General features: G+C 38.2%; 1 protein-coding gene across 3 annotated transcripts in view; it reads right to left on the bottom strand.

Moving 5' to 3' along the window:
- Positions 1–3,730: 3,730 nt before the first annotated feature.
- The window catches only part of LOC133520346 (EGFR adapter protein-like), a 331,460-nt gene continuing 324,676 nt past the window's right edge, over positions 3,731–10,514 (bottom strand). For 2 of the 3 annotated variants that reach the window (XM_061854719.1, XM_061854721.1), the window contains 6 exons: positions 9,699–9,784; positions 8,503–8,709; positions 7,619–7,780; positions 7,052–7,202; positions 5,761–5,928; positions 3,731–5,284 (listed from right to left, as the gene is read on the bottom strand). In XM_061854719.1, coding sequence (XP_061710703.1) covers positions 5,102–5,284; positions 5,761–5,928; positions 7,052–7,202; positions 7,619–7,780; positions 8,503–8,709; positions 9,699–9,784 — 957 coding nt within the window. In that variant the 3' untranslated portion in view covers positions 3,731–5,101. The remainder of the gene's footprint in view (positions 5,285–5,760; positions 5,929–7,051; positions 7,203–7,618; positions 7,781–8,502; positions 8,710–9,698; positions 9,785–10,514) is intronic. The other variant, XM_061854720.1, reaches the window with a different exon arrangement.

The raw sequence follows: 10,514 nt of genomic DNA, 5'->3' as shown, positions 1-10,514 counted from the left end.
TTTATTTCTATGTAAAATAAAGTATATACATACATACATACATACTATTATTAAGTCTACCAAAAAATTCAAAAAACAATCATAGCAACTACTACCACTAATACTGTAAATAATTCAAAACTGCATAAGTATTCCATATTTTTTAATGATAGACACATAGAGGAACAATTTGACAGAGGCCGCGCAAGCGACGACCAGCTGTGACAGTTGTGCGTGTCACGAATGTATACCTAGGATTGAGTGTATTTTCTCTAGTTTGGTACGAACACCTTTCTAGCTCGGGGATAAGGTTCAATTTAGTATGCAAAAAAGTGAGAGCCCCTCCACTTTAGGGCCTTATCACACTTGCGATTTGCGAGCGCGTTGAAAGCGAGGCGAGCACGCAACTACTTCGCCGCGAGCACGTTACGAGTTCGCCGCGAGTGCGTGACGATTTTGCCAGCTCGCTTCGCTTTCAACTCGCTCGCAAATTGCAAGTGTGATAAGACCCTTAGGTACCACAGGATTAATGTCGTATTTTACGAAAGATAATTGATTAACTTATGTATGAAAATGTACCCTGCCCCTTTTTTTCTTTCGATCGTTATAATTTTTGCAAATTTTCGACCACGCATGCCGGCGTATTTAATTTTTCTTCGAGCAATTAATGCACTGACGTTTCAATTCGACTGACGGCAGATTGGTTGATGAGGCCAGAGATAACTGTCAATGTGTGTGTGTCACGCGTAAATACTAGAAAATTGGTGGATGATGGAATCCTATTTGTGTTTTAGCGAAACTACGTCCTTAGTATTCTAGGTCCATGGATAGACAGTTCGGTTTTCTACTTTCATAAGTAAAAATAGTAGTTCGTAAACGACGCTCTCGAATCGCGCAGCTCTGGGATGAGGAGTACTTGAGGCCAATTCAAGTGCGAGCGGAATTCACGAGCGACTGACATCATTTCGATATCGTTTTGATGTCACAATGTAAGTTTGAATTAGCTTCCTAGCTATTCGCCTTGTCTACACTGTTTACAAGGAAATTCTAAAACCTTATTGCAAATACGTAAGGTTGCTGTTAGCATGTTATCTCAGATAGGTATAGAAGGAAAAAATAAATCAAACAAATAACTCTTTTCTTATTATGTATTTTATAAGTGAATAAATTAAATGTTTTAGGTTGATGCTACTATTACAAAGTGACACAAAATGGACAAATAAACATACAATATTGTTACTGATTTTTGCAATTTATTAAGTTTTAATGAATGATTTTTTTATTGTTATTGTAAATGCACTAAACACTACAACTGAAAAACGATTACAATAAAAATGAGACCATTTTATGTTTCATTTATTTACTACTTTAAGGGACTGTTTCACAATATCCATGTATTGGATAGCTAATTAACAAAGAAATTAACTGCCAGATAAAAATACCTTCCGTTGCAAAGCCATACCAGTTAAGCTTATTTGAAGCTTGTGAAACGCCAACGATGACTTTATTCGTCAAATAAGTGGCAAGTAGCTTATTCAGGACTTTAGTTGGACATTTTGAAACAGGTCGTAAACCAGGCAGAAGTAATTTAACAAATCATCAGATATGCCCTGGTCAGTCTATGTCATTACAAAAGGGTGGAGAATAAAAGATCGAAGCGCGGATATGCTAAAACAGCTCTTTTTTTATTTTTCTATGAATTCATTTAGCGGCCAGACAATGTTCAGATCGAAATACAACAATACAACAACACATCACGAAGCGGAGAAATTGTTATTTTTAGGCCAAAGTGGTGCCATCTAGGCATAAAACTCTTCATTAATTTACTTCTTCCTATTTTAACGGGTTGTAATAAATAATTTGCAACTTAAGGAGATGTTTAAATCAGATAAGGTCAACGTGGAGAAGACCGGCTTTACAATTTATTACAGGGAAGACCGTAATACGGCAAGAACTCTCGTATTTGTATACGTACGTCGCTCAGACACGGCCTGATTCGAATTTTAAGATACGTCGGGCCGACAGTCAGAAAGGAAAATATTCACATCTCTACCGACCGTCTGTAATAAGTGAACAAACGTAAAAGTTAAAAGTGACGAAAGAGCTTGTAGATGGTCTTTTCCACGTTGACCTTATTATATGGATAAAATAGATTTTCAATACGTTGTCAGTACTTCAATAAGTACGCACAATAATGTAGTTGATAATAAATATGATAAACATCAACAGACACTATATTATGATCTACATATAGTTGATAACGTTATATATACTCATATACAACGCATTCGTAAGGCAGTGTAACAATTAATAGTGTGACAGACGGATCTACATTCGACTTGATTTTAGTAATTAACACTTTTCTTAGTAAATTAAAAATATATCGTAAGTTCAAGCGTCGGTCGTGAAAAAGAGAGCAAATTAAAAATATGTATCTTGTAAGGAACGTAGACAAGAAAAAACCCCTGACAAATTCGTGAAGTAATTTGTGGTTAAATAAATACGATTCGACATATTTTCGCGTTTTATAATTTTAATATTGTAACAGTAGTTTCGTCTAGGTTGTGGATCCATTAATGATATGATTTAATTAGAAATAATTATAATACCTACCCAATATTGCTTATTTATTTTGAGATCCGAATGTCACTTACGCCAAGCCATGTTTAGACATAAGGTACTCACTAAAAGGCATCTTGTTACAATTTTTTTAATCGGTATATCACAAAAGTTCCATCAAACATAATATTATACATTTTAATCAGTGTTTATCAACGGCAATAATGTATTAAGTCCATAATAAAACATATCGTTATGCGTTCATAAGAATGTATAAACATTATGCGATATTAGTACACTATGATACAAGTACAAGTGTGCTACGTTGGTTATTACATTCGAGGCGATATAGCGTAAGCACACGTGTTTCATACGACGTTTTTCAACACACTTGCGAGGAAAAAACAAAACTCACATAATAATCGAATTTCAATTGTTAAAACCGTTAATGAAAGTGCAATAAAAAGGTGTAACATACATTACTGTACTTGTGTACTAGTTTGATAATAATAAAGAAAAAAACACGCGAGTGTAATATTAAGGATTATGAGCCTAGAAGCAGTTTAATAAGTTCCATATTACAAGCAAGTGTGTTGAAAAATGCTGTTCAAGCCATTTGAACAGACGAGTTTGACTGTTGGGCATGCCAAACATACATAGAGGTACTATATGTTCAAGTGGCGCCATCTTTTGACAAATAAGTAAACTGAGTATACCTAAATGGTAAAACTTTTGTCACATACAGCGTTCTTTTATACTTCAACCGATTACTCATTTCGACAAATATAATAGATATTCCATATTTTACAAATTACATGTGTTTGACAAAGGCGTGAGTCGATAAACCAGTGTACACTTTAAGACTAGATATCTAGGATATTACAAAACTATAAAAGCAAACTCAATTCCTTCCTATATTATGTCTATTAGATATGACACATGATACTATAGTTACATTCCATATACACAATATTTTACATATTTTTACATATACATGACATAATTATCACATTATTTTTTATTAAAAATACGTCAGTTTACGAGCGGCACTGTTCATACATTATTCAACTGTATACATATTTCAAGATGGATTGAAATTCCGAACCTATGCAATATTAAAGTCATAACTCATAAAATAGAATAGGGAGTATTACTGCAATGTTTTACCGCCAGAGTGCAGCACTAGAACCTATATACAGTAACTTATACATACCGTGTCTAAACTGTCGTTTGACAAGTTTTCACAGATAATAAAATATGACATTGATGCATCAAGGCGGTTTGTTTACATAGGGCCTACAGGGAAACGCAAAACTCGAAATTTAGTTATCTGCCTCTTCATCGGTCGAATATCGTCGCTATACTTACTCCAACTCGTATCAGATATACGTATCTAATATATAAATACCAGGTTGAGTAAGTATAGCGACGATATGTATGAGTGATAGAGAGGTTAGATAACGAAATTTCGATTTTCGTTTGTGATGAATTGTGGTATTGGCGCCCCCTACGCAGAGTCTGTGTAATATTCCCTATTGCTAAAACAGTTTTAAAATAAATTCATTAACAAATGATATTCATCATTGACTCAATTATGTATTTAAGATAATTAATTATATGTTATTAATGTTATTATTATACATAGATAGTAATCGTATAAAGAGTGCCTTCATTCGTGAACACATACAATAGAAATTGTTGCAACTTCTCAAAAGAGCCACCCATGTTATATAATTTAATGACTTTAAAATGACTAATTAAATGTTTCCGTCGTTTAGGGTTGAGACAGACGGACGACGACAAGCCACAACAGGTATGGAAACTACATGACATCGCAGTTTCTATACAGGATAAGATGATATTTGTGTTACTCGTTTAAACTCTTAACAAGGTTTTATTTGGCCTTCGTCATGTTGCGGAATTGAAGTGGTATCAATTTATTTTGTATCGCCCTTGCTCGAAAAATATCTTATTTTATACTGGAGGACAAAGGCATGTATTGTCCCCGGGGGAGTTATGGATTGTTAAAAATATTTAAGGCTCAGGACCAAATAGAATCTTGTCAAGCTTTACCACAGGTTAAAATTTTAACATTTTAGACTAACAATACAACCCAGTTGCATACCAGTATCAACTGGCTACTGGGTCAAAATCACATCAGTTGGTTTCCACATAAAAAAATACAATTATTGTAGTGATTTTCTATTTCCATTCACTCACGTACGCACCATACTATAATGTCTTTAACGTGAAGTGATGTGCACAAGCTGCTACATATGAAATTTTAAAAACATTTGAGATGCCGGAGATCAAATATTTCATTCGACAAACTGACGTTCACTCTAATCTTTCGGTACCACACCTACCTACACGTCCATATTGTCCAGAAAATCAATTCGCACACAACGAAGCACTGACTCCACGTAGCGTGTAAAACGATCGATGGAAATCACCTTCAGTGCGCTTCACGTCGTTCAGACACTAATAGTCCAGCGAGCGTCGACTAACAAAGATCAGACCTCTATAGATACTCCAGCGTGTTGGCCAGGAGGTCAACAGTATGCTATACGTCCAGCTGCGGCCGGAGCGGCAGGTGCCGCGGCGCGCGCGGCGCGGCGTCCAGCTCGCGCGGCGCGCGCGGCGGCGCGACGCGGCGCGCCAGGCGCAGCGGGCACGGCAGCAGCTCCGGCATCACGCTGTGGTGCGTCACGAGCGCCGACAGCGAGGTGAACTCCTTTGTGAAGCCCTGGAAATGACAAAACGATTGGTTGAATCCTGCTCAGTAACGTTGATCGTCTCACAGACCTTCATGTTAGACAGTAATAATTACCTAAAATTCTCTTTCTCTCTCTCTCTCTCTCTCTCTCTCTCTCTCTCTCTCTCTCAATTCCCATACCTTGAATTACTTGAAGGAGTTACTATAAGGTTTGGTATTTGTTTAGGCATTCTAAGGATGAGATTATGCGAGACGCCCGAGGGCTGGAAGTCGCGCGGGACACGTACGGAGAGCGTGAAGCAGCCGGTCTACCTGCTACAGAGCGCCATGAACTTGCCTAATGGCTGGTTGCTGTTACCTTGATCTTGTATCCTTTAGGCGTCCTAAGGATGAAGTAGTGCGCGATGCCCGAGGGCTGGAAGTCGCGCGGGACACGTACAGAGAGCGCAAAGCACCTCATCTGCTACAGCGCACCATGGACTTGCCTAATGGCTGGTTTCTGTTACCTTGATCTTGTATCCTTTAGGCGTCCTAAGGATGAGGTAGTGCGCGATGCCTGAGGGCTGGAAGTCGCGCGGGACACGTACGGACAACGCAAAGCAGCCGGTCTGCGTGGTGCTACAGCGCACCATGAACGCGCCTACCGGCTGGTTGCTTAGCACTTCTAGCGCTATCTGGAAATTGGAGAAATTATGGTTAAAATTGTTAAACTGAATATTAAATTCAATTCGCGCTATTGAATACAGGCAATATAATGAACCCGATGGAATACGGAAGAATCTGAATGCTGCATGCTGCATATAGCTGTTGGGATTCAGCACACGGCATGCCATTATTGTAGTCATGTTTTAAGGATGTTTTCTGCGGTTTTCGAAACCACAGGGTACGCTCCGATTACACTACCTTGTTGTTGGTCGAAGTCGAACCTAGTGAGTTATCACAGTGACACTTTTCACTACGTCACTATACTGACAACTATTTCATCTATGCTTACCTCTTGCAACTCAAGCTCCACTCTTTGCACGTTATGATTATCAAACACATGCTAACCTCCTATGTGTACCTATATGGTGGTTAGCACCATTACACTCCTGATAAGGTCACATCACTACTCACTGCACCTACACTCTGTCTGTCTAGAGTTTCCTGCTTTTTTATGATATAGGAGGCAAACGAGTTGCAAGTGCGTTTCCAGCGTTTAAGATGAGAGTACGCTCTTTTCTTGAAGGTCTTTTGGGTCTCTTAGCTTGGTCTATCTGCTCTCAGCACGTTGATGTTGCAGGAATCATGGAGTATTTGCAGTTAGAGATGCCGAGGTTTTCCCGAGGGGCTACAGTATGGGGTTCTTCAAAAAAGGAGGGTACAGGTTTTTAAAGGGTCGGAAACGCACATGTAATATCTCTGGTATAAGGGCTACGGTGACTCCTTACCATCAGGCGGGCCGTATGTTTGTTTGCCACCGACGTGGTATTAAAAAAAAAACTTAGAGTGACCGCTGCCCTAATAATGTTCACCTCTCTAGGGTTCCCTGCTTGGAACCACGGCGCATGTTGTAGCTCGGGCTATGATCACGGCACGTTGTGGTTGCCATAACCATGTGAACTACCCCATGACCACGATTTCATCGCAAATGATCTCTCTACCACCAACACTCACCTCTCTAGAAATCCCTGCTTGGAACCACAGCGTATGTCGAAACTAAAAATCTGCTCTCAGTACCTTGTTGCTTTCAGACCCATGTAATCCACCACCTGACGATAATCTTAACTGCTGAATCAACAATAGGTATATGCTCACCTCTCTCGGTATCCCTGCTTGGAACCATGGTGCATGTCGTAGTTCAGGCTCCGCTCTCGGCACGTTATTATTACCGGAGCCATGTGACCCACCACACGATGACGCTCCTGAAGATGACGACGTTGCTGCGCTGCAACCTGCGGATCCGCTCCTGAAAATATTTAGGATAAAATGGTTATAAATTTCATTATTAACCTTTGAAGCCTCAGATCAATATTTTGAGTCAGGGTTGAAAATACTAAAACATTTAGCTACGTAAACAGTAATTTTAATTCTAGTTGAAAAAAAAAACACATTCAGGAATCATCAGTCGTAATTCCGAATAATATTTTTTACAACAAAATGTAACAAAAAAATAAAATCGTGTTTAACAGGACATTAACCTGCATTACCCTTCGGTTATCCAAGAAAACACACTTGCACTTACATTAGTAAGTTTTTAGTTTCTTGATTTAAAAAATATAAATATATTACGATCATTGTCAATACTAAATTATTAAAGGATGCTGGCAGTTACTATAAATCTAACTTAACCCATAACTCCAATATAAAACCCATGCGCCTTACCCGTTCTTGATATGATTAGTTTTGGTAAACTCCTCAAGGTTCTGCAAGCTATCATGTCTTGGCGTGAGCTCCCGATTGGACTCGCGAGTATCACGGCTACGGGCCTCGGCCTCGGAGGCCTCGTTCACGTAGCCGTTCATGCATAGCGGCAGGTTGGTTGGGCTGCAAGCAGAAACCGAAAGCGTTAGGGTACAGTTACGAAAATGTTAGGTTCATGGATTTAAGTTTGTGCTGTAAGTGTTCCGTAAGCTGGCTGTTGCTTTACAAAAGAAGTTCTTAGAAATCAGTTTATTAATTTCTGCATAAGCTTAAATGCTTAGCACTTGCACCGCAAGGTACATTTTAGAAATGTATCTGGAATAAATCGCTTTTCATAAACACTTTATCAATTTAAAATTAGAAACGCAAATATAATAAACATTTTCATACTGTCTTCCCTGCCCTCATTAAGCCATCATTCTTATTTATAGTTATGAAGACAACGCAGACAGACACCCAAACTACCAAAAGCCACCGTTAATATATAATAATATAACACTTTTTAAAAAAAGGTGAATTTAACATAAATCCGGTTCAATCGGTTGATTCAAGAACATTGTCAATTGAAGACCCACCACCATAATACCCACCACCATAACTCCATATTGTAAGCCTAAGCATTTGTTCCATGCTTAAATCATAATGGGAAATCTATATACGCTTATAGTTATCGTTATTCAAAAACAGCGATCATGGGTTACTTTGTATGGAAATATCGATATCGATAATACACTCGATATTCGTAAATTCTTATCTAGTTTTACTCTCTAACTAACACTATAAAAAATAATATCCTTCGAATGAAATATGCCCCTAACCTAAACAGAAAACTGACAGTGACTTACGTGGTTGGAGTGTCAGCGACTAGCGGCGTGGAGTCATCATCCGACGGCTGCAGCAGCGCTCCGCTCAGACCCATGAGTCTCTTCATGAGCGGCGCGCGCTCCCCCAGTCGGCGGTAGCAGTTGATCTCCGTGGGGGAATTCGACTCCTCCGAGCTGGTGGGGCTGGCCTCGTGCTGCATGCCCATTATGTCGCATTTCGATGGCGATCTGGAAAAGATAATTTGAAATGATAGTAACATTTTAGAATGATACAAATAAGAAACATCTTGGTGATGGCGTTGATCATCATCGTTTACGTTTCATATTATTTATATTAGATATATTTACTTATATTTTAAGTATTCTTTATTCATTTTAGTCGGTTAATAACTTCCTAATTGAAGAATTATATTTAATTTGTTGCAATCGCATAGCAATGCAAGTTGCCCAAACAAATTTTATGGCTTTCAAATATAAAATCACTTTACTAAACTCTAAGGCTTCATAATATCTACACATATAGATGTGTAGATGAAATACGGTAATAATGCCGCATAAAATTATTTTGACTAAAGCATTCTCTTCAACTCCTACAATAGTAGTGTGTTTGTGGTTTAAAGGTAACTAAAACCTAATAGGTAAAGAAGCAGAAATATTAGGGAATGTGGAAGAAATTGGCTCTTATACTTTTGACCTAGGTCAGGTTTAAAGGTGGCTTTCAAATATAAAATCACTTTACTAAACTCTAAGGCTTCATAATATCTACACATATAGATGTGTAGATGCAATACGGTAATAATGCCGCATAAAATTATTTTGACTAAAGCATTCTCTTCAACTCCTACAATAGTAGTGTGTTTGTGGTTTAAAGGTAACTAAAACCTAATAGGTAAAGAAGCAGAAATATTAGGGAATGTGGAAGAAATTGGCTCTTATACTTTTGACCTAGGTCAGGTTTAAACAGCACTCAAAGTTCAAAGAGGTCAAATATACATAAGTATGATAAAGGTTTACGATTTCTTAGGACCTCCTCTAACTTGCCGGTGCTGAATTTGTGTACGGTATTGTTGAGATGAATAGGTGATAATCAGGTATACACTCGTAGTATTGATTCCTTACCGCCAAATTATGGAAAAACTTTGTTCGGTTATAATTATAAAGTGTTCCATTTCTGCGTAAAGGCGAGAGGGTTATGCGAATTATGTTAAGGTTTGGACCTGTCTCTGGAGCGCGGGTAGTGGTGTGTGAGGCCCGGCAGCGAGTCAGGCGCGCGCACGCACTCGCCGCCGCTCAGCTCCGCGCTCTGGAGACAAAAACATATCCATTTATTATTGGGATTTTATTTGATATGAAAAACTTCTGCTTCGTAACTAAGTACAATAAAAATCAAAAGTACATAATCGGGCAAACCCGATATATGAGAGGTTTTATGTTTTTTTTTTTTCATATACATCATGGAGTAGACACGATCATTGAGCATGTAAATAGCTTCTTCCACATTGCTACCTCATCATTAAAAAAATATTCCAAATATTATTGCAATTTAGTTTTCCAGACTGACTCAGAAAACATCATGGAAAATTATGAAAATCATCAGGAAATGGTGCCTCAAGGAAAATTGAAAATTATTCTATTATGGACGATTTAAGAATACCAAAACCATGGTGAAGTATTATCAGGGCTATTTATATGATGGTGGTGTACAAGGATAATATACACAATTATTTCCTAATATGGTCCCTCTCGGATACAACTGAATGAAGCGCTAGGAATTTGTATTTCATTTATTTATGAAAGATCTACTCGCACAAACAATAACTCGTGTATATAAATTGTCCTACTCCACATTTTATGTCCCCGTCCAAAACGTAAAACACCGGAATCCTACTCAAAATGAGCATCACGTACATCTGTATCCGCCGCGAGACGAGAAACATGCCACTTCCGGTCCTCACACTAAAATTAAACGAAACAATAAAATTACATCCAACATTCCCGGAGGAAATAGAATGTTAAACTCGATTTTATTGCCC

Source organism: Cydia pomonella, chromosome 8 (genome assembly GCF_033807575.1).
Source record: "Cydia pomonella isolate Wapato2018A chromosome 8, ilCydPomo1, whole genome shotgun sequence".
In the NCBI taxonomy this organism is placed as follows: domain Eukaryota; kingdom Metazoa; phylum Arthropoda; class Insecta; order Lepidoptera; family Tortricidae; genus Cydia; species Cydia pomonella.
Note: the sequence above shows the minus strand (reverse complement) of the source record. Positions and strands in the feature narration are given on the sequence as shown.